The 26,664-nt window shown below is 31.3% G+C and overlaps 1 protein-coding gene across 8 annotated transcripts in view; it reads left to right on the top strand.

The window, feature by feature from the left end:
* The window catches only part of LOC130678162 (dystrobrevin beta), a 160,151-nt gene that overhangs the window by 32,425 nt on the left and 101,062 nt on the right, over positions 1-26,664 (top strand). For 3 of the 8 annotated variants that reach the window (XM_057485199.1, XM_057485194.1, XM_057485200.1), the window contains exon 2: positions 21,665-21,833. In XM_057485199.1, the coding sequence (XP_057341182.1) occupies positions 21,674-21,833 (160 nt within the window). In that variant the 5' untranslated portion in view covers positions 21,665-21,673. Of the gene's footprint in view, positions 1-7,027; positions 7,337-7,965; positions 9,193-9,318; positions 9,622-11,982; positions 14,318-21,664; positions 21,834-26,664 lie in introns of those variants that run through there. The other 5 variants (XM_057485197.1, XM_057485198.1, XM_057485196.1 and 2 more) reach the window with 5 other exon arrangements.

The raw sequence follows: 26,664 nt of genomic DNA, 5'->3' as shown, positions 1-26,664 counted from the left end.
ATTTCAAAATCTTCTAAATAAATAATGATATAAGCGATCAGTCACTGAAGTCAGAGTTGAGTAGCTCTGTTTAAATAGTCAATTTCAACGACTATTATCATGAACCGAGTTAATTCTGATAAATGTCGACGACAGTCATCGAAAATGTAGAATGTCGTCAAAGATAGTGCATGTTTATTCAAATTGTCATCGAAAACCGAGTTATCCGCAAATATCGTAGTTTAAATTAGGATATAAAGTCGCCAAAGTCAGTGTATGATAGGAAAATATGTCTCCGAACTCAAATATATATGCCAAGTAAGATTTGTATACAAAGTTACGAAAGTCAGATTACAATATTATTTAATTTAGCTAAAATCAGAGTACGATATAAAAATATGTCCCCGAATTCTGATATATAACACAAGTCATATTGAGATACAAAGTCGCCAAAGTCGGAGTATGACATAAAAATATGTCACCGAAGTCAGATATATATCGCAAGTAATACTAAGTTACAGAGTCACCAAAGTCAGAGTATAACATTAAAATATGTCACCAAAGTCAGATATATATCGCAAGTATTACTGAGATACAAAGTCACCAAAGTCGGAGTATGATATAAAAATATGTCACCGAAGTCAGATATATATCGCAAGTAAAACTAAGATACAGAGTCACCAAAGTCAGAGTATAACATAAAAATATGTCACCTAAGTCAGATATATATCGCAAGAAATACTAAGTTACAGAGTCACCAAAGTCAGAGTATAACATAAAAATATGTCACCAAAGTCAGATATATATCGCAAGTATTACTGAGATACAAAGTCACCAAAGTCGGAGTATGATATAAAAATATGTCACCGAAGTCAGATATATATCGCAAGTAAAACTAAGATACAGAGTCACCAAAGTCAGAGTATAACATAAAAATATGTCACCAAAGTCAGATATATATCGCAAGTAATACTAAGTTACAGAGTCACCAAAGTCGGAGTATGATATAAAAATATGTCACCGAAGTCAGATATATATCGCAAGTAAAACTAAGATACAGAGTCACCAAAGTCAGAGTATAACATAAAAATATGTCACCAAAGTCAGATATATATCGCAAGTAATACTAAGTTACAGAGTCACCAAAGTCGGAGTATGATATAAAAATATGTCACCGAAGTCAGATATATATCGCAAGTGATACTAAAATACAGAGTCACTACCCGGGTCAAAAAATTAAATCTGTTTTATAATATATGATAAATTTAAATATTTTTTCTTTAATTCAAATTTATAAATCGTATTCATTTTATATAGGAATTTAATCTGTTTGTGTCCGTACTAGTCATTATCCAGGCCAATATCAGACTTATTTTCGTATGATATTTAGTCTGTTTTAAATCGGGTTTAGACTAAAAACAGACTTTTTTATTATAATTATTGGTCTGTGTTCAATTGTTTTTAAGGACAAAAACAGACTTTATTTACTATAATTTTTAGTCTGTGTTCAATTGTTTTTAAGGACAAAAACAGGACTTTTGATAAATATAAATAATAATAATAATAATCTAGAATTATAAATTTATTTTAACTTTCTTGGTATTTGAAATATGCTAATGCGCTTCGGTAATAAGATGTCACACGGAGAAAAATGTTGGCTTGAAACCTACCAATTTTTACAATGCTGTAGACCAAACTTGAAACAGGAAGTGAAGCATCCAAAAAATTATTGTGCTCTTATAAAACATTATTATGCTACATCAAAATACTTACAACGCTCAAGAAACTTATCGATAAGCTATAATATCAATTACTTTCATACATTACAATAATTTTGATGCAGCATAATAATTTTTTATAAGAGTATAGTAATTTTTTGGATGCTTTATTTACTGTTTCAAGTTTGGTCGACAGCATAATAAAAATTGGTAGGTTTCGAGCCAAAATTTTTCTCCGTGGCACAAGAATTTTGATGTTTTCGAATGCCAAAATATTTTCGATTTTATCCAGTAAATAAGAAAAATTTCTTGACATTTTGAAAGTTGTTTTATCACTTTTATTCAATGCTATAAATATTCAGCCAAGACAACTAAAAATTAAGCTGTCAAATTTTCATTATCTGCCGACATTTTTAAACAAAAGATACTAAATAAATAGTAAACAAAATATAATCAATTCTGTAACTTAATTTTACTTCCTGCTAAGAAAATCGATGATTTTCGAAAAATTCAGGAAGTTATTGTTTTCACCCCGATTTTCAAAAATCGAGTTTTCATCAGATGTCGACGTTTTGAGGTCCTAGGAAGCTATTCTGACTATTTTCAGAATGATTTCCGAGTGTATGTGCGTGTGCGTGCGTGCGTGCGTGCGCGTGTGTGTGTGTGTGTGTGTGTGTGTGTGTGTGTGTGTGTGTGTGTAAACTCTTTGTAACTTTTTATCTAATGAACCGATTTAGATGGTTAAGGTGGCAATTGAAAGAGCATGTTAGCTGTCAACTTTCCTGAAAATTTCAGAACATTTAATCAAGTAGACTCGAAAATATTAGTGAATTATGAAACAAAAAAATTTTTTTTTTTAGTTTATTATTGATTTCTCAGGAACGAGTTGAACGATCAACTTCAAAATCTATTAGCTCTTGAACTGGATAAAACGCATCGATCGCCGCCTTAACCATCTCGATCGGTTAATTTGTTCGAGAGATATCGTTGGAGAAAGAAATGGTGAAAAACGGGTTTTTCCAAATATCTTCAAAACGGCAGATCGGATCGATTCCGAAATTATATCAGCTCTAGAATTCGAGAAAACGCGCCGATTGCCACCTCAAACGTCAAAATCAGTTCATTAGTTCAAAAGATTTCGGCGCTGAAAACTTAAAAAAAATAACGTAAAACGTTATTTTTTCCGGATAAATCAAAATGAAATGTACTAAATGTGAAATCATGCCAACTATTCCTTTTTATAGTCTCTTTCGATCATCATAGAATGTCATCTAATTTGTTCTTTAGTTTAAATCATATATTCAGCAAAAAATTAAGAAAACCCAGTTTTTAATATGTTTCTCGGATATTTCATATATTATTGCTCTGACCTAATCAAAACTAACTCAAATCATGATTTTGATCACTGAAATTGATTTCTGCCTCGATACATTTATTTCATTGAACATAATCGAGACTAAAAATTTGAAAACCGCTTCTTCATTAATAATTTTGGATTTTTAACTTGTCAAACTTGAGCAAAATACGTAACTTAGTAGAACTTGAAAAGCTCATAAAAAATAATCTCAGGCAATTGCATTTTCGAGCTCGAAGAGCTTGAAAATATATTCACAATAATGTTTTCAAGCTCCTTGAGCTCGAAAACAGCGGGAAGTTGTGGGGCTGGCCCGCAGGGTCAACCGACGCCCAAATTTTTTTTTATAAACATTGCCCATAAATTAAAACTTTTTAAGTCCATGATTTAATCTAGTTTTGTCCTTGTAAATATTCAGAGCTAAAATTTTCAAGAATTAATTTAGTTTGGTCTGCCTGTAACGCAATTGTTTTTTAAAACACCAGGTTGAAAACAGCTTAAAATTTTTGTAAAAGATCAAAAACAGATTAAACAGTTTAATTGGACTAAAATCAGATTAAATCTTTCGGTCCGGGTAGATCAAAAACAGATTAAAATTTTTATAGAAGTTCAATAACAGACCAAGTAGTCCAAATACAGTTCAGTTAGACTAAAATCAGATCAAATTTTTCGACCCGGTTACTGAGATACGAAGTCACCAAAGTCAGAGTATGATATAAAAATATGTCACCAAAATCAGATATATATCACAAGTATTACTGAGATACAGAGTCACCAAAGTCAGAGTATAACATAAAAATATGTCACCAAAGTCAGATATATATCGCACATGTACCCGAAGTCGATGTATAACATTTAGATTTTTGAGATTTTAGAATCTATATATATCAGATGTCATCAAAGTCAGACTATATCATGAAAATCAAAAATAACATTGGAATATCAATAAATAGACTAAAAAACTTAGTGTTATATACCTCAGGACAGTCAGTAGTAGCTATATATACGTAATATATATCGGCCATTTTGGAGTCATCAAAGACCGAGTTAAACATATATATATATATATATATATATATATATATATATATTTAAATAATTATAGGTTTCATATCAATGAAATCTGATCAGACTTAATCATACATAGACATATATAACTACATATAGGTTTATATCAGTCACGTCTGATCAGATCTAATTATATATAGGCCTATATCTAATTATATATGGGTTTGTATCAATCATGTCTGATCAGATCTAATCATGTACAGACTTATATATGATCATATATGGGGTTATAACAGCTAGGTATGATTATATCTAATTATATATAGACTTATAGATGATCAGATCTGATCATATATAGACTCATATATGGTTATATATGGAGATATACCAGTCAGGTATGATTATATCTAATTATATATAGACTCATATATGATCAGACCTGATCTTATATAGACTTGTACATAATTATATATGGGGTCATAAAAGCCAGGTATGATCAGATCTAACTATATATAGACTTATATATGAATAGATCTGATCATATAGAGACTTATATATGGGCTTATAACAGCCAGGTATGATCAGATCTAATTATGTATGGGGTCATATATAATTATATATGACCCCATATATAATCATGCATGATTATATATAACTTCATATATGATCATATATATGAACATATATAATCATATATGATTAGACAAAATCTTTTTTCATTGGGAAATAACCCCATCAACAAGTTATACAAACACTCCTACTCCAAGCAAAACCCTTGAAATGTACATTCTCGACCTCACATCCTCCTCCTTAAATCCAACAACTCAATCTACATTATCATACTTAACCCTTTCCCGGCTCGGAGTATCGGTGAGTCTAGGTGTGAGACATGTGGGGATAGAGCTAATCAAAGTCCGTTGTAAGGCTGTATGAGTGAAAGTTTAGTTGTGGTAGTGTAGACAAACGCCCCCTTCTACCGTTTTTCTGTCTCCCTCTCTAGAAAACAGACTATAGCTCTCTCATTTTAACAATAAGACGTACGATTCAAATTAAGAGTAGGGATTCAAGGTCGACCGGGAAAGGGTTAATTCTATATTCTCATGCCTAAATCAACACAATCACGCCCTATCCCCACCACAATTCTGGCCCCTATATTATGATGCCCAAATCTACGTTATTAACCCCCCACCAAGAGCCTGTCGTCAGTAACTCCAAACCACAAATAAACAACTACCGCCATTTTGATTCTGGGTAATTTCGATATCCAACCCCCTACTTATCAACCCAGAAACGGAATCGCATTGGAAGCCAATGCGATTCAATGTGATTCAACGCGATTCAATACTATTTTTGAAACCCATTGTATCGCGTTGGAAAGTATTGAATCGTATAGGATTTTCAAGACCCCGTAGATCATGCAGTTTAGAGGTTAAACTGAATAACCAACTAAGATTTTTGTGTACCATAAGCCGTTAAAGTACACAGAAAAAAAAAAATCTTCTCTCAAGAAAATTTTTCTTCAACCAAGAAATTTTTCAGCGAGTGGAATGAAAACCGAAAATTTCTTGAACGAAGTGAAATAATTTCTTGAATTTTAAATCTTCAATTAAGAAAAAAAATTCTTAAGCCAATACATATTTCATACTTGGTCCAAAAATAGAATTACTTGTTTTAAAAACTTGCAGTTTTTAGTTTAATAATAATTTTTCTTAATCTGAGTATGTTACTTACTTAAACCAAGAAATATGAATATTTAGTTCGAGAAAGTTATACACTTAATTAAAGAACTATGATGTTTTGAAACAATAAACGGTACGAACTCGAACTAAAAATAAAGGGAGTTGATTCAAGAAATTTAAACTCTTGGTTTGAGCATAGTTTACTTTCTCTGACCAATCACACGAAAAATCTCAAACCAAGATTACTAGAGTCTCAAGCCAAGAAAGTTTTCTCTTGGATTCTCACTCATAAATGCTCCCTCCTTCGCACCCGAAGGAATGAATACTCCCCACTCTCTCTCTTTCTCACACTAGCACAGCAAATGGATTTTGAGTTCACCTTTTTATTTTAAATAAATTAAAAATTAAATAACCAAATTATATTATTATAATAAATTAATTGATTAATGTAATTATATAATATTAAATAATTTCTCAATTTTTTTTGTAATTAAATTTTTTTTTTTTTTTTTTAACTTTTTTATATTTATGTCGAAATTCATTTATGAACGATTCATACAATCCGTTCAGTATTTTGGTAAAATGTCAAAACTAACATTTTTCTAAATTATTGGCGATAACATTTGTAATATTAATTCTGGGTTTAGGATTTAAAAATGTGACTGACCATAAGCCAGTGTGGTTCAGTATATGTGGGCAAAGTAAACGTAGCCTAGCAAAGGCTGGGATGGCTTAGTTGGTAAAGCTCTCGCGTGACGCCGAATCGATCTGGGTTCGATTCCTCGTTTAAGCGATAAAAGTTTTTTCTCAATTTGTTTAAATATTAACTCATTGCGAAACTTGCCCATCCCTTATAAATGCTTCTGATACAGTATTTATTTGCTTCACAGCATTGTTTGTAATATTTAAACAAAAAAAAAATTGTTCATTAAAAAAATGAAACAAAAAAAATAAATTTTTTTAGCTCGATAGATTTATTTGCTTAATTAAAGAAATTAATTTCTTGGCTGAAAATTTTTTTTTTGTTTGCGACAAATAAAAAAATTCTTGGCCCAAGAAAGTTTCTTCTTGGTTTAAAAAATTTTTTTTCTTAGTACTGTTATGCCCAAGTCTTAATATGTACTTCTATTATTATAATTTTTGCTGACAGTGATATTCTTACGCCTGCACTTAGTCGTAGCACGACTTTATCTTTGTTTTTTCTCATGGCGTAACAATACCACTGTTCAATGTTACAGATTCGCTGACGAATAATCGTCAGACGTTCGCTTAGCTTATGATATGAAACATCTATTGTAGTTATATAGTATTATCTTGATAACTCTGTACTTATGAATTAATTATATGATTTTTAATGTGGTATCATTACTGAATTTGTAATCCTGAAACCGAATGGAATCTAAACAATAACATTTTTATATTAAATATTATAAGATTATCAATAAACAATTGGGTAGAGATAATAAGAAGTGAAGTGTATTACTCATCTAATCATTTAAAACTCCTGGCATAACAAGAAAGTGGTGGCAGCAGTACGGATCTCAAACCAGTTCCAAGAATTAGAAACGAGACAGAAGAATGGAAATTACAGAACTACTGTAAGTAAGAATCTATATAGTACATTTTTATAATCATACATGAGTGGAAAAGAATTCTCTGAATATAGAGAGACTAGTGAAATCATTCATACGGACGATTCTAATTCTATCGGTTCCACCGTTAACGATTTATGCGATCTTGAAGACTCAACTCTAGTTACCAAAATGCCGAACACTATTGAAAGTCTTACAGAATTGGTAAAAGCTTTGCAAGAACAAATAACTACATTGCATGAAAAAATAAATAACCCTGATCGGTCATCTGAGCAACAAGATAACGTCTCGTTGTCAGCGGAGAATAGTGTTTCGTCTACGCTTGACATAAAGAATTTGAAACAGCAACTCGAACTAATTACGGAGTTTGAAGGCAATAATATTGCGGTTGAAACATTTATTTTTGAAGTAAAAACTGTTCTCGACGAAATACCGGAAGCTCAAAAAAATACATTTATTCGACTAGTGATATCTAAAAGAATAGTTCGACAAGCACGAAAAACAATTGACGGGCACGATGTTCGGTCATCCGATGATTTATTTCAAGTTCTTCGTAATAACTTCGGGGAATGTAAATTATACGACGTCGCCATTCTCGACAGAAGTCAGTGTCAGCAAAATTATGATAGCGTACTAACTTATAATAAACGATTTAACGAATGTCATCTAAATATCAAAAGAGCAATTAACAACAATTCAGATTTTACTACCGAAAGCCGAAATTTAAGTTTAAAAAATGAAGAGAAACAAGGTCTAGCTCAGTATGTGCGAGGTCTTCGCTCAAGTATTAAATTATTCGTCAAAGCCGGAAAACCGTCAACGATCAGAGAAGCTCAGAATTTAGCTTTAGAGACCGAAAAAGAAGAAGAAATATCGCGAGTCGTCTATAAAAAACCTAACTTTGAAAACAAAAGAAACCCTAATCCAAACAAATCCAATAACGCTACCAAGACAAATCAAGAACATTTCAAATCAAACACACAGCGAATTACAACAGACAACAAAAAACGATTTCCGTGTCACGGATGCGGTAGCTTAGAACACTTTATAAGAGATTGTCCGCGAAAACCATCGAGCTCAAATTTTCCATCTCGCCAACAACCAAACGTACCGAACCCTATCAAGTATACCGAATGTCGAGAAATTCACGGAACCCAGGAGCAAGCTTCATGCTTAGAGTCAACAGCAAATTCGGACAACGATCTCATTCAATCTTGGCAGACACAGGGGCAGCAGTAAACGTGATTAAGCTCAAATGTACTTCGGGTTTAAAAGTTAGAAAAACATCCGCACAATTAATCGGTATCAATAATACGCCTGTAAACTGCAACCAAGAATGTAAAATTGATGTAGATGGTGTAGAACATATATTTTTAGTGGTCCCAAATAATTTTCCACTAGAAGAAGACGGGATCGCCGGTCGACCTTTCCTTGAAAAAAAAGATGCTATTATACTAGCGAAACAGAAAAAAATTATTTTTAATCGGAAGATTCCACAGGCACAAATTTTCAAGTTTAATTGCAATTATTCAAAACCCAGAAGTAACCTTTTAAAAGGTAACACTCGCATCAATCATATTCTTAATGAAAAGGAAAGAAATCAACTTTGGGATATTATAGATTCTTATCAAGACGTTTTTTATTTACCAGGTGATTCACTTCCATGTACTAATTTAGCTGAGCATATTATAGAAACCATGGATGAGGTACCAATTAATGTCAAACAGTATCGATACCCACCAGGTCAAAATGAGGAAATCCTGAGACAAGTTCAAGAAATGAAAGAGAAAGGAGTCATTCGAGAATCAAATTCGCCGTACAACTCACCGCTCTGGGTAGTCCCAAAAAAACAGATGCTTCAGGTAAACAGAAATGGAGAATTGTGGTCGATTACCGTAAGTTAAATGAAAAGACACACACAGATGCGTACCCCATACCTAATATTGAAGAGATATTAGACCAACTTGGTAATGCTCGCTATTTTTCAGCCTTAGATTTAGCTAGTGGGTTCCACCAGATCCCGATGCGGAGAAAAGACAGCCCAAAAACAGCATTTAGCACACAACATGGCCATTACGAGTTCGTAAGGATGCCATTTGGCTTAAAAAACAGCCCTGCTACATTCCAGAGGACCATGGATGATGTTTTGAGAGGATTGATTGGTAAAAATTGCTTTGTATATCTCGACGATGTCGTCATATATGGCAATACACTGGAAGAACACAACTCAAATTTACGCACCTTCTTACAAAGAATGAGGGAAACAAACCTGAAACTGCAGCCTGATAAATGTGAGTACCTAAAACCTGAACTACAATATCTTGGTCATTTAATTACAGAAAAAGGAGTTAAACCTAATCCAGAAAAAGTTAAAAGTGTAATGGAATTTCCACGACCAAAGAATATAAAGAATATCAAACAATTTTTAGGACTCTCTGGCTATTATCGAAAATTCATTAAAGATTACAGTAGAAAATCCAAAGCGCTAACGGAACTATTAAAGAAAGACGTTCCCTGGCATTGGGGACCAGATCAAGAAAAAGCATTTATCACATTAAAAGAAGAATTATGCAGAGAACCAATATTAATATTTCCATATTTTTCAAAAGAATTTACATTGACAACAGACGCATCAGGTGTTGCACTAGGTGGAATTTTATCACAATACGAAGAAGGAAAAGAACATCCAATAGCCTACGCCAGTAGGACACTGAACAAGGCAGAACAAAATTACTCAACCACGGAAAAAGAATTATTAGCAGTAGTATGGTGCGTAAAACATTTCCGTCCGTATCTATATGGACGCAAATTTTAAATTATAACCGATCATAGACCATTAATTTGGTTGATGAATTTGAAAGATCCTCATTCACGGCTGGCCAGATGGAGAATAACCCTTGAAGATTACGAGTATGAAATCATTTACAGAAAAGGAATTCTCAATACAAATGCCGACGCCCTATCAAGAAATCCTGTTCTTATATACCAGAAAGGACGTGTTGAACATCCAAGTAAGAAAAGAAAACTCAGTGATCCCTCACAACCAGGACCTAGTAAACAAAGAAATTTAGCTACTGAAACTAGACAGTCAAATAAGGAAAGCCAGCAGAATATGAAAAGGAAAAGAATAGAAAACGAAGAAAAACAAAATAAAAAACTATGTTCCAGAAATCAAAGCAACCCAGGAAAACAACCACCAGAAAATCAATTAGAATTAGAAGAAGAAATTAAATTAGGAAAACAGCTTATTCTTACTAACACGCCCATACCTGAGGGTAGCGTGGATATATCATTCTTTAAAGGTGACAATCTTCAACCTCTTGAAGTTTATTCTGAGGAAGACACTCAAGAGTTACATATCATCATAAGAATTAGCCATAATACAACAGTAGAAACCTTAGACAATATAATTGCTGAATTGAAGTATTTAGTTGTGGCTGAAGAAATAAAGGAACTCCATGTCGATCACAATGAATGTGTTCAATTAAGTGGACTCCCCAGTCAAATAATCGAGAAGGTTTGGCGTGGACACTTTAAATATTGTAATACTAAAGTTTATTTACACGATAGAAGAAGAATGGTACCAAAACAGGAAGACCGAGGAAAAGTACTACAAGAAAATCATACTAGTCTTACAGGAGGCCATGGAGGAATAAAAAAGATAAAAAGCATATTATCGAATCTCAGAGAAATACTTTTGGGAAACACTAAGGAAAGACGTTGAAAATTACGTCAAAAACTGTGTGACGTGTCAAAGAAATAAAATTAGTCGACATCCGACAAAAATGCCAATGATTATAACGGATACACCAAGAAAATTCAATGGTAAAATTGCGATGGACATCTGCGGACCTCTTCCGGTAACACAAAATCGCAACAAATATATATTATCAATACAGGATCAACTCACCAAATTTTTCATAGGAATACCAATGCAAGACGCTACAGCTGCGAACGTAATCGATAAGTTCTTAAAACATTATGTAAGCTACTTCGGTACACCAGATAATATTTTAACTGACAAGGGAACTAATTTTACCAGCGAATTGATGAAGAATTTTGAGAAATTTTTAGGAATCAAACCAATTACAACCACAAGCTTTCATCCAGAAAGCAATGGAAGCTTAGAAAGAAGCCATCAAGTCATAAAAGACTTTTTGCGTCATTTCAGTAATGAAAATGCTGACAATTGGGATGAGTACCTACATTTCGCAAACTTATACTACAATACGTCGAAACATGAAAGTACTGGGTTCGCACCATGTGAATTAGTCCTCGGAGAAAATGCTAAAGATGTGTCATCAGTGAAGAAAAATGAAAATATTCCTTATATTGAGTATTTAAATGAATTGAAAGGAAAATTAACAAGAAATTTGAATGAATGCAGAAAAATCCTAACTGAAAGTAAACAAAGAACTAAAGATAGATACGATAGAATGATTAACCCCCAGACGTTCAGACCTGGAGATCTTGTATGGTTACGAAAGGAAAGTACCGCCAACAAAAAAAGTCACGCGCTGGGTTTACCATACGAAGGACCATACAAAATAATAGACAAGACTTCAGATGTTAATTATAAAATTGAAAAAAATAACAGACACATTATTGTGCATGCTAATAAACTAAAATTTGCTAACATTAATTTGTTTCAGGATCCTTCTAATTAGTATCGCCAGAATTAAGGCTAAAAACTACGAAGAAACAGAATTCTCTGTTTTGCCAAACATCTATATGGAGTACTTGGGAGAAGTCAGATTCTTTCACGAAACATACAATATCATCTCATATTTCAATTTGGATGAGTTAACGGTTGAAGAATCAGAAATTTTAAAAAGCCTGAACTTTGTTGATTATCACTGCGCCAAAAACTGCAGCGAAACAGGTTTAATTAAAAAATTATACAGCCAGTTCGAAACCATTAGACAAGATAAGTACAAGCTTTTTTCAGCAATAGGCGTACCTAATTTAATCCGACAAAAACGTGGTATATTCGATTTTGTTGGAAAAATAAGTAAAATACTTTTTGGAACCATGAGCGAAGATGATGCGACTTATTACAATTCAGAAATAGATGCTGTTCATAAAGACAATAAAAGAATTGGAGAACTATTTAGAAATCAAACATATATTTTACAACTGACTCTTCAAAAAACTGAACAATCTTTAAAAGACAATGATAACAAACTAGCTCAAATAAATTCGAATTTTCAAAATATTGACAAAAATATTCAAATATTGGCAGAAAAAGAGGAAATAATTGAAAGAAATTCATTAATTACGGAAACTTGTTTAGAAATAGAATTAGCTTTAATCGAGTTTAACAGAAATGTTGGTATGTTTATTCAAGCAATAATTTTTGCAAAATTTGGTCAAATAAACCCTCAATTACTAACACCAGATTCGCTCATGAGTTCAATAAAGTTAATTAGAGACGAAAGGGGAGCTAACGAAATGCCTATTGTAATTCAAAATGGCAACTATTTCGAATATTTAGAAGTAAGTGAAATTACCATAAGTGTAATAGAATATAGATTTGTTTATATTATTAAAATACCTATTTTAGAGATTGGGGACTACAAAGCATACAGAACAATCCCAGCTCCAAAATTGATAAAAAGTAACTTGTTAGCATACATATCAAATCCGCATGATTACATAATTACAAATAATGAAAAACTACTGTACACACCCAGTGACGAACACTTTCTTAACACTTGCAAAAAACACAAATCACATCATTTTTGTAGAACAATACATCCTAAATACTATATTCAATCACATGATACATGCTTAAGCAAAATTGTAAATGAACCGACGAAAATAAATAAAAACGATTGTGATATTAAAATGATTACAACAAAACAAACCATTTGGGTACAATTTAAAAGTAATAATAGATGGTTATACTCAGCACCAACGCCACAAAGCATAAAAATTATATGCGATGACACTGTAGAGAATAAAATAATAAACGGAACAAAAATTTTATGGATTTCACCCGGTTGTAGTGCCGTATCTAATGATGTTATATTAAATTCACACATTGAAAAAAATTATGATAATAATAAAGCATTTATTCCAATCATAACTTATAATTTTAGTGAACATTTTCAATTATTCGATGATCCATCTTTGAATCTGAGCTTAATAAAAATTCATACAATAGAAACCCCCGATGTAAAAATAGAAGATTTAACTAAATATGGCACTAAATTGAGTGAAATCAGTAGAGAAGCGATAGAAATTGGTAACCATGAAAGAACACAAACTACTTATGAAAAATTTATAAATTGGGGTACTTATGTTCTGTATGCATTAGTTGTACTAGTAATACTATTCTTAATCAATAAATTTAAAATTTTTAAGATGATTAAAGAATTAAGAAATGGAGTCTATGACCTTTGTTGTACATATTCAAAGAAAAAGAAACTTAACAAAAAATATCATTCGAATAACGAGCTTCCTATGGGGGCAATAAATCATGCTAACTCTATCTCGTCAGAATTAAATTACCATATAGATAATTTTCGACAGAATCATCAACTACATGAACAAAGAAACAAGGTACAAAGGTCAAAACTCCGAATATCAGAATTCGAAGACATAGCTCATAATTAAGTACTATGAAAAATCAGTTTATAAGAAGATTTTTCAGTCTAAGGGTAGGGGTGTTATGCCCAAGTCTTAATATGTACTTCTATTATTATAATTTTTGCTGACAGTGATATTCTTACGCCTGCACTTAGTCGTAGCACGACTTTATCTTTGTTTTTTCTCATGGCGTAACAATACCACTGTTCAATTTATCTTATGATATGAAACATCTATTGTAGTTATATAGTATTATCTTGATAACTCTGTACTTATGAATTAATTATATGATTTTTAATGTGGTATCATTACTGAATTTGTAATCCTGAAACCGAATGGAATCTAAACAATAACATTTTTATATTAAATATTATAAGATTATCAATAAACAATTGGGTAGAGATAATAAGAAGTGAAGTGTATTACTCATCTAATCATTTAAAACTCCTCCCTGATTAAAAAAAATGATTAAAAAGTATTTAAAATGATTTGTTTTTTAATCATTTTAAATACTTTTTAATCCTTCAAATCATTTCTAATCCTGTCTCTTATGGACATTTAACGTGTGAAATCATTTTTAATCATTTTTTTTTATCAGGGCTGGCATAACAGTACAAAAACTTTTTTTTTTAGCTCAAGACATTGTTTCTTGACTCGATAAGGTAACAGTCTTTAGATAAGAAACAAGTTTCTCGAGTTAAAAACAAACTTTCTTGAACCATGAAAAATAATGCTTTAAACCAAGAACAAACTTTCTTGGGCCAAGAAAGTTTGTTCTTGGTTTAAAACATTATTTTTCATGGTTCAAAAACTTTTTCGTTTCAGCTCAAGATATTTTTTCTTGACTTAAAAACGTAAAAATTTTCAGGCAAAAAAAAAATTTGTTGAATTGAAAAAAAAATCTTCTCGAACCAAAAAAAAATTTTTTGGGACCAAGAAATTTTTTTCTTGGTTTAAAGAATTTATGTTTTAGACTAAGAAAATTATGTCTTCCGCGAAGGAAATGATTTCTTGATCCAAATAATTTTTTTACTTCAATAAAGTAAGAAATTTTGCTTGGTTCAAGAAAAAAATTTCGAAGACATTTTATTTCTTGTTTCAAGATTTCCTTTTTTTCTGTGTAGTAATAATTGACATGAAATATCGAATTACTATTTAATTATCGCGGTCATTTATTCAAAGGAAAATATTCTCATAAAATGAAAAATAATAACTGTTATCATTTATATTTTATAATAAAATAAAGTTATATCGTCAATCCAAAGAGATTATTTTACGGTCAATTTTTAAAAAAATATTAGATTACAAGTAAAAAATAAATTTTTTACAGTAATTTTATTTAAAATAAATAAAAATTTATCGCATAGTAATTTTTTAATTAAACTTAACCGCGTAAATTTTAGAGAAGACAATTTTAAAAATGTGAAAATTTGTTGACAGTCGAACGTCAAAGTAAGACCTTGACAATTTTTCTGGAACTGTCATCTAGTGTAGTCGAGAAGTGAGTTTTCTGCGAAAAATCGTTAAGACACTCTTAAAAATATGGCGGTTGGTGCACTGGATTCAGAATTTAATTCTGGGAAATGGATATTTTTTTATTTATCCGCCATTACAAATTTTATTTGTTACAAACAAAAAACGAAGAGACAAAAAGGGAGTCTCCGTTTTGTAGCTATAACTTCAAAAATATTAAAGATATCTGAAATTTAAAAAAAAGATTCTAAAAGAGGAGAAAATTTTAGTAAAATAAGTCTTGACTCCCCGAGTTGTAGCTCCATTATTTATAATTTTAATTTAACGTTGAAAGTTGGGCTCCGCGCGGCCGTTTCGGTGCCTAGGCGTCGCCGCAAAGCAAAGTATGCAACACAAAACTCAAGTCTCCGAAAAATTTGTTAATTAACAATTAAATAACGTAAACAAAAATCTAGCTAAAAAATTATTCTTTTGCGGGGCTATATTCCTTCAAGTGTCTAGATGACACTATAATTTATTCGATTTTTAAATTAATATTGAATGTTGTAAAAAAATTATTTTGTGTTGCATACTTTGCTTTGCGGCGACGCCTAGGCACCGAAACGGCCGCGCGGAGTCCAACTTTCAACGTTAAATTAAAATTATAAATAATGGAGCTACAACTCGGGGAGTCAAGACTTATTTTACTAAAATTTTCTCCTCTTTTAGAATCTTTTTTTTAAATTTCAGATATCTTTAATATTTTTGAAGTTATAGCTACAAAACGGAGACTCCCTTTTTGTCTCTTCGTTTTTTGTTTGTAACAAATGAAATTTGTAATGGCGGATAAATAAAAAAATATCCATTTCCCAGAATTAAATTCTGAATCCAGTGCACCAACCGCCATATTTTTAAGAGTGTCTTAACGATTTTTCGCAGAAAACTCACTTCTCGACTAGACTATTTGTCTTTCTGACATTTTTAAGGGGGATAGTCACTGTGAGATTTAAAAAAAAAAAATATTTTTTTTTTTTATTAGATCAAAGTGTATATTCTTAAATAATCTAAATTTTGTTGCTTAAAATTAATTATATTAAATTTTCAATTAATTGCGAATAACTTACGACTTGTGAGAAATATCAAAAATTTTCTCTGAGATAAGTTGTAGGAAATAAAAGGCTCTACAAAAAATGTCCTCTAAAATTTTCGGATAAAGTTGATGGTTGCGTCAAAAAATTTAAAAAATGTAGAAATTTATCGTCAATATAACTTTAACTTTGAATAACTTTTGAAGAAATGAAAATATCGAAAAATTATAAGAGACCTTTTTTGTAGAGCGTCAAATTTCCCGCAAGAATATGGCTTGAACATTTGAAAGTATTGATCCCACCGAGGGCTACAAAATTCCAAAGCTTAAAAAATAAATTTTCCCATGTTATTTAAACGGGAATTAGAAAATTGCGATGCGGCAGTTGTTAATAATAATATTAAGAGCTCAAACTTTCACAGTATTTTTTTTCGTCATTTCCAACAATATTTTCGATATATATAATGAAGTATGACCGAGTGATTAGCTTGCCAAGTCTGGTCGCACCTAAATATTATAGTCGAATATTAGGGCGCCACTGGAAGATGGACTCGGCCTTCCAGAACCGGATGTTAATGTAATTATTTTATATGCTCAGGGTCGTTCGTAATTTTTATAATTTTGTGAGAGAGGAGACCCAGTGAACACATGACCTTATTTTGACGTCATACATAGGTCATAGCAATGTCACGACATCTGATGTAAATTTGATGTCAATCTGACGTTCTACATGACTTTAATATGATGTAAAGCTTGTGACATCATATTGATGTAAGCATGACTCTTGTACGATGTCACAGTTATGACTTATGTATTACGTACGTTTGACATAGAATCTACATCACATTGTTATGTAGTAATAAAGTCATTATCCGTATATCATAATGACGTAATTTTAAAATCATGCATTTATGTCAGTAGCAAAGTCACGGTTATACGTAATGTGGATGTCACTCTTAAATCATATCTTTACATCAGTGACAAGTCAGTATTTTACGCAACGCTGATGTAATGTCCGAGTCATAGTTTTTTATCATCTATTTATTGAAATAAAACAATCATAGAATGAATTTTGAAACATGTGTAAATGTGTAAAAATAACAACTAAACGTCGAACATTTTTGGGGTCAAAGTAATCGATAAACTCGATAATAGATCATTCAGACGTTTTAGATTAAAACATTAGCGTGAGCATAAAAAAATTAACTTTATTTTTTTAAATGATATATCGAAAATATCATTTAGGATGACAAAGAAAATGTAACGACCGTTTGAACTCTTTTGCTATTATGATTTTAAAGTTTAGTATCACAATTTTTCAATCGATTGAATTTCATACGATTTTGTGAAATTATTTAATGTTTCGCAAAATTTTATATAAGATTTTTTAAATTTCACATCACAACAAAAAATTAAAAAATTTGATGAAACTTAATGAAATTTTATACAATTATCATCGAGGTCGACAAATATTGCTTCTATAAAATTTCATATAAGTTCATGGAGTTTTTTAAATTTTGTAAAAATCCATCACGATAACTTATTAACTCTGTCTTTTCCGGCATTTCACTCTAAATACATCAATTAAGCACGAGATTTGAACTCTCGTGATGTGGACCAGTGAGCAACGTTCAGGACTACCAGCCAAGAGTAGCCGTGTTCGAACCCAGCCGACGCCCAGGATTTTTTCATCATTTAACGTTATCTAATCTTGTTTCAGAATTCACAATGCGTTCGCGCGGTAATAATCAAATCAAAAATTCGGTATTTCATTTTATTTTTTTCTTTTTCAAAATATTTTTTCCGAATTGATAACTTTGACATCACCCATATGTCATATTGACGTCATAGAAGGTCACACAGACATCACATTTACATCATGCATACGTCATTAGTTTTACATCATAATCTTACGTAAAAAAGTGGGAAATAATGAGTCACACCTGACTCATTCGTGACTTATATCTTACGTAAATGATGACATAGCGTAACGTCACTCTGACGTCAAATTTACGTCAATGTGTTTACTGGGGAGGATTGATGAACAGGCTGAAATAAATTTTATTTAAGACTTTGCTTTCAATTTTAATAATTATAAGCACCTTGCTTTATATTTATTTAACTCTTAATAACAATTATAACCTTATGACAAACTAAATTTTTATGACAAACTAATTTTCCTCGTCCCCTGGACGGTTTACTTATGACAGACTAAATTATACCTCGTCCCCTGGACGGAATCTTATGACAAACTAAATTTTACCTCGTCCCCTGGACGGAATCTTATGACAAACTAAATCTGCGTCCCCTGGACGTTTCCACACACACACACTCCCACGTTAAAATACCGTCCCCTGGATGTTAAACCTTAATTAACCTTTAATAAATTCGTCCCCTGGACGTTAACCAAAATTTTCCTTAAAACAAACTAAAACATCCCCTGGATGTATAACTAATCTAATCTTAACATGTCCACCGGACCTAAATCACAGATACAGTTTTCCTTTACACTAAATTGACTCTACAACTAAGTGACTCTACTCATTAACTTTCACTTCAATTTTACAACTCCAATTTTCAATTAATTAATTAATTTTTGGTTTAATATAATTTATTAATTAATTAATTTTAACGCTTATAATTTTTCCACTTTTAATTTTTGTCATTTAATCATTTACTTTCTTTTCCAATTGTTCATTAATTAATTTAATTTTCCACGCATAGAATTCTACTATTTTATTCGCCACAATTAATATTTATCAATAACTTTTAATTCATAATTTCTTCACTTATAATTTTCAAAACTAAATTTAATTTACTCACAAAATAATCCGTTTCTCACTTTTACTCAATATTTAATTTACCCAAAATTCTAGCGTCCTTTTTAACTTTTAATTATTAAATTATTCATTTAATTTTTACTAAAATTAATTATCACTAAGTCACGACTAGAATTTATTTACAAATTGACTAGAAAATTCGGCCATAGAGTTGGCGTCACTCAGGTCCAGAATTTTACTGACGGATTTGAGTAAATTGAAATTAATTATAAATTAATTCAGTCACTGGAATAAATTCCGGCCTCAATTAATTTATTGACTTTATTTTATAATTTAGTTGATTAATATTTCACGCGGAAAATTATTTTATTTCGGCCAAAGGACCTGAAATAAATAATTTTGAGTTACAGACACTATTTAACAAACGGAACGGCGCGACAACTTTTGAGAAACACGAGAAGCGTAATTGTAATGGCCAACGGCCTTCCAATACGAAATAATTATAATTTAACCGACGGAAAGATATCAAGTAAATTAATTATAATTAAGTTTGGCCATTGGAATAAATTCCGGCCAAACTAAAATTACAATTTTACCTCCAGAACGTTACTGCAGCAACTGATGATGTTAATTCGGCTGCTTCCTGGATGTCGGTGTAATTTTCCTCGGTGGACGGAATTTAGCCGGTCTCGTGTCGTCTCAGGCTTCTCTTATTTACTCTCTTTATTTACGGTAATTGTTAATATTGATAAACCTGTCAATGAACAGTACGTATAAGTAATTGATTTCAAGATTTATAAAATTGAAATTTATCGGCCAAAGGTCCAGATAATAACTTTATTATTAATTAACTATCGCTTCGTTCCACGTGAAGCAAACTTAAGCGTATATAATTACCTTGATTTTAATTAGTGTCCTGCCGTTGTCGTTGTCTGAACAAAAACTAGAACTCAACTGATGATTCCATGTTCCGCAGTCCTTTTTATATTATCATTCCCTCTATTCTGGTTCACTCCCGAAAACTTAGACTAGGGGAGTGGCGAATGTTCGGGCCTTAGCGATCATGCGACACCCGGTGACAAGTCGCAACCCTAACTCGCAACTTACGAGGTCATTAGCCCGTTAACGGCGGGAATACAATTCAAATTCAAATTTATAGTTTTAACCAAAGTGCATAATGTATCCTGTTACAGAAAAAATTAGTCGATTTTTTTGAATCACTCTAGTGTCTATGTTCAAAAATATGTATCTAGAGTTTTATATGAAAATTCCGAATATTTTCCAAGTTATAGTCATTTTTGTGACAGTGCGTCAACTGACCGTTGCATCGACTAAAAACTTTAGACGCGTTTTTCTCGAAACTACTTTTTTTGAACTGGTGGCATCTGTAATTTGCATAAATATGAACCGATTCGCAACTTTTTTTTATGCCGTATTCGTCTATTCAGTAGCTAAAGTTGCACGTAGGAGATTTTGAAAATTTGGATTTTTAAGATTTTTTAGGGCTGTTTGAATCCAAAAAAATGAGAAAAAAAAACGAAAAAATTTTTAATATGTCGCCATTTTTTTTCAAATCCAAATTTTCAAAATCCCCTACGTGGAACGATAACCACATGCATACAGATTACAACGCCGTTTGGTTTTTTTGTTTCTGATAATCCGTTTTTGAGTTAGAGATGACACCGTGGTGGGGAAAATTTTTTTGTTGCTCCACAAAAATGCTTATAACTTTGTAACAACATAATATTTTTTGATGAAAATTTAGGAGAATTATCTTCAATGTATACATTATAAAACAAAAAAACCCGATCCCCAAATTTCTTTATTATTCCAGTCAAAAAAATTCCCGAAAATCACCTATTTTTTCGATCCTCACAGTGGCTATCTCCCTTAATAATTATATTTTAACAAAGTTCAATAGTTTGTATTTTTTAAATAAATAAATACATGCCTTTAAACTTAAATACTTTTACAGTCATTCAATTTTTCGTGCTTAGTGAATTATTTTACTAAAAAAATTTGATATCATTAAAATGATTGCAAAAGCTATAATTTTACTAGATGTTTTCTATTTACACTCTGTATTAAAATAATTTTTTTTCTCTCAATTATTTTTGAGTCATATTATAATCGTATTGAAATTTTTAAATTTCGGCTATCGGTAATCTAGAATTTTGGGTTAATCGGTAAAAGAAAGTTCCTACTTAGCCTATATCAACGTGTCGCATTGAATCGCATTGATTCGGATTGACAAGACGGCCATTCCAAAAACAGGATTGAATCGGATAGAAAACTGAATGCGATTCAATGCGATCCCGTTTGCTGGGAACGATGCTTTTGCAGACACCTGTTGCTGGAGTAGGATTCCCTCCTCTTATCTACTGTTTTGGTAAGATTTTTTCTCAATTTCAATTATTATTTTAGATTGCCAACATGGCTGAGAAGAATGTTAATCGTCATAACACTGATAATAATGATGAAACAAGTAGACTTCAGTTATCACAAGAAATGCGGCAGCAGAACTTTGATAGTATACGATTTGCGTCTTATCGTACAGCATGTAAACTTCGATTTATACAGAAAAAAGTTTATCGTAAGTATCTTTTAGCCAATGCAAATATTTATACACATAGTTACGATAGTGAAACTTATTACAAACATTTGAATACTCCCTGTTTAAACAAAACGATTTGTGACGATTAAAACTGTTTTAATTGTTTTATATTGTCAGGAATCGTCAATCGATGATTAAAGAGATTAAAAACGATTAAATTTTTAATCGTTTAAAATCTTTTTTAATTTTCATGCAGGACCAGAAATTGCTATATGTTATTTTACGATTAAAGACGATTCATGACGATTAAAAATTTCAAATCGTCATGAATCGTCTTTAATCTTTATGCGGGACCAGTAATATTATTTTACGATTAAAGACGATAACAATTATAGCAATTTCTGGTTCTGCATGATAATTTAAAACGATTTCTGACGATTTGAAATTTTAATCATCATTAATTGTTTTTAATCGTAAATTAATAAATGGTCTTTTGACGATTAGAGACGACTAAATGTGAAAAATCATGACGATTAATACTGATTAAATTTTTAATCGTTTTTAATCGTCACAAATCGTTTTGTTTAATCAGGGCCTGTAAAACAAATGCCTTCTTCTTATGGGTAAGGGTAACGCAACTGTAGTCAGTCAATTATATTGTTATTGAAACAGCGATCATCATATATTTCGATAAATATTATTTTCTTTGTTTTTCCTTTCACCATTGTAAATTGTGGTGTTTTTATTTTTCATTCAAGTGTGTTGATATATTAATATAAGTGATTTATTAACTTAAGGAACTGGGTATTGCAATTTGGTATCATAATTGAGCGTTCGTGCGCGCGTCTATGTGTGTGTGTGTGCAGATGTGGTCATTAATGCCTGGTATACTAAACGTAGCACTGCTATACTTTAATGTACCGGACATTAATGACCACATCTGTAAGTAAATTTACGTGCATGTAGTGTAATATATATAGACAAAAGAAACCTGATAATGCTTTGACGGCCATGCAACTGGGAAAAAACGATGATGATTCAGATATTACCGAAGGCGCAGTGGACAACAAATTACGGATGAAGTTTAATAATAAGAGAGATGAATTCCGTGAACACATTATGTGCGTTATTTGCGAGCGAAATTGAATGAAGAGGGGAAAATGATTGACAAGCATGGGGTCCAAATTTTCAAGAGTGAAGATTTAGTAGCAGTAAAAAGAATAACTCACATACCGCTTCTCGTACATGCCACTTCAGAACATTAATACTAAATCGCAAGTTTAGTTGATTCGGTGATAAACGAAAATGCGGAAAAAAAAATCAATAAAAATCAACCGAGAAGTATTGTGACATCCAACCCACTTTTTGTTTTTCGATCGATTGACTTGATACATTTGACGTTTCAGTGCACCATGACAGATGCTTGGATCATTTTGAAATAGTTTTAAACCACAACGGTTGGACTGATCAAATAAGAGTTTCTTATTAAGAAGCTTTTCAGAAAAAAAAGCTCAAACACCTTTAGAGATGCTATTAATTAAGGATGGGAAATTATTTAAAGTATTAAATAATTCAGGTCTGATCATGCCGGGTCATTTTTCATGTCTAATCAGGTCTGAAGACTCATGCCTGTTGGGGTCTGATCATTTTGTCCCGAGTAGCTGTTAACATAGTTCCGTGTTGCTTTTACACCATAGTGTTTCAAACAAAAAACAATTTTCCTACCTGAAAGTATGCTTGATTATAAAGGGAAGACTCTATTATAATAATATTCGAAAATTTTTTAGTATTTAAAAGAAGTTATTATTTTAATTTTTTTTTTCAACTAATTGAACGAACAAGATTATTTTTGTTGCACATACACAGTAAATTAATACTTCAGTCACTAGTTTCTCTCCAAGCAATTTATATTTCTAAAAAATGAAAATATAGATTGCTAGATTGTGGAGTATTATATCCAATCTCGAAGTTAATTTTTGATAATCTTTGAAAAAATTTGCTAGATTACAAAGCATGAATTCTTGCCGTGATGAGTTACCAAATTAGCTTGACGATTTCAAAGGCCGTGGGACGATAAGTATACCGAAACGGCCCCAGATAGGGATCGGGCTCATTTTTTCAGGGAATGTTTGTACCCATGAGATACTTCGATGCTGCGAGTTTCGGGTCTTTATCTATAACCACTTCGGAGTAAATCGAAAAATACTGAAAATTAGAAAAAATTGATGTTCTCAAAGCGTACTTATTCGTTTGATCTGAAAATTGGATATGTTTTGGGGGTTGATGGTAGCTATCTGGAAAAAAAATAAGAGCTATTTCGGCTCACAAAAACCTAAAAAAAACGAGTTTATATTTTTAATTTCAATTTTTAAGCATCTTACCATTACGACACAGTTATGAAAATATTTTTTTTGAATTCCTCATCCAATTTCCTATGAATCTATGGCCTTTCGAAATTTTTTAAAATGGTACTACATATTGAAAAAAAAAAAAAACCATTTTTTGCTCAAAAATCGGGTTTTTCTAATAATTTTACTCTTGAACTGATAAAACACAAAACTTACTCGTTTACTAAGGTAGAGAAAACCATAAAAGAAATAAAATATCCTTACATTATTAAAATAATTTTTTTTATTTATTAATTTCAACGCTGATATTTCATCCATAAACAATTAAAACTGCAATTAAATATATTAATCTACTACACGTTGTAATCCAGTAAATATAAAAAGTTGCTCATCAGTTATTCGAAAATCATCCATTTTATCGAGAAGTGTCGAATCACATTCTACAGCCAAACTTTCCATCATTTTAGACAATTCTGAAGATCTTAAGTAACTCCAATTAGAATAAACTTTCAAGTGGTTCAAATTCTCCGTATAAAAGCGTTTTTTTATGAGATGATCGCTGCAGCATCGATTCCCATTCGGAATAAAAATTCTTTTCTTTATAAAGCATATCATACGGGCATCTTGAGGAACAACGACTAGATTTTGATTTGAAACAGAACATACATAACAATATCTATGAGTCGCAACAGTTCTCTTCATTTGAACTTCTATACATTCTTCTATTTCATTATTACAGGCAACATCTAAATGAATAGATGGATCATCAGTACTTGATTGAGATAAAGTCATCGTTGATAAACTCGATTCTGTTCTTTCTAAAAGATCACTCCTATCTGAAGGTAGTTCATATTCCAACGATAATTCCTGATTCTCATCTTCAAGTTTGGTTTTTTTTTTATTTTTTTACGCGACAATTCGAACAAAGAATATCACCAACTACAATCGGACACTCAAAAACAGTTAAAAACTCTTCAGCTTCTTCGTCAGATTCTATATGTTTTGGAGTACCCGGCATTTTTTTCAGGTACTTCGAACAAATACAACACTTTGGATTATTAGCGTCAGGGGTCGACATATTTTCACTTAAATAGTTATTTAAACAATTAAAAATAATTACTAAATATAGATAATAGTACAGCCAATTCTTTGGAATGTCAACACTCAGTAATTTTTAGGTTATCTACAGATCTAGTGACTTTTCACAAAAAAAAAACAGTGTTACCAATTTCGAATTACAGTGCCATCTTGTGGTTGTTAAATTCATTGAATATTGGGCGGGAACGTTTAAGTTCTCTGAAACAACGTTGATTTACATAAACAATAGTAATGAATACTGATTTACTCATTACAGTTACTGATAGAGTTTTTAATAATAGTTAGGTACATTGAATGAAATTATTTTAATAATGTAAGGATATTTTATTTCTTTTATGGTTTTCTCTACCTTAGTAAACGAGTAAGTTTTGTATTTTATCAGTTCAAGAGTAAAATTATTAGAAAAACCCGATTTTTGAGCAAAAAATGGTTTTTATTTTTTTTCAATATGTACCCTGATTAAAAAAGTGAATTGAAAAGTATTGAAAATTATCTCAATTCTTTTCAATCCCTCGGCGGTTTTGGAAAGTATTGAATGGAATTGAAATTTCGATCGTTTGAATACTTTCCAATTCCAAAGTGGAATTCGAAAGTAATGAAAAGAATTCAGGTATTGAGAAGGATTCAGAAAGATTCAAAATTTTCAATTCATTTCAATCTTTTTCAATCCCACACTTGATCGAAATGTGATATTATTTAGGTATTGAGAAGGATTCGGAAAGATTCAAAAATTTCAATTCATTTCAATCTTTTTCAATCCCACTCATGACCCGAAATGTGAAATTATTTAGGTATTGAGAAGGATTCAGAAAGATTCAAAAATTTCAATTCATTTCAATCTTTTTCAATCCCACACTTGATCCGAAATATCGGACTATTTAGGTATTGAGAAGGATTCAGAAAGATTAAAAATATCAATTCATTTGAATCTTTTTCAATTCCTCGGAAGTTCAGAAATTCTTTTATTATTTTGGGATTGAAAAGTATTCATTTTATGTCAAAATGAATACCTTGGGGTATAGAAAGTATTCGAAAGGATTCATTTCTCATCTTTTTCAATACTTTTCAATTCACTTTTTTAATCAGGGTAGTACCATTTTTAAAAATTTCGAAAGGCCACAGATTCATAGGAAATTGGATGAGGAATTCAAAAAAAATATTTTCATAACTGTGTCGTAATGGTAAGATGCTTAAAAATTGAAAGTAAAAATATAAACTCGTTTTTTTTTAGGTTTTTGTGAGCCGAAATAGCTCTTATTTTTTTTCCAGATAGCTACCATCAACCCCCAAAACATATCCAATTTTCAGATCAAACGAATAAGTACGCTCTGAGAATATCAATTTTTTCTAATTTTCAGTATTTTTCGATTTACTCCGAAGTGGTTATAGATAAAGACCTGAAACTCGCAGCATCGAAGTATCTC

This window comes from Microplitis mediator, chromosome 1, assembly GCF_029852145.1.
Source record: "Microplitis mediator isolate UGA2020A chromosome 1, iyMicMedi2.1, whole genome shotgun sequence".
In the NCBI taxonomy this organism is placed as follows: domain Eukaryota; kingdom Metazoa; phylum Arthropoda; class Insecta; order Hymenoptera; family Braconidae; genus Microplitis; species Microplitis mediator.
The sequence above is the reverse complement of the archived record's forward strand: the minus strand, read 5'-3'. Positions and strand labels throughout refer to the sequence as shown.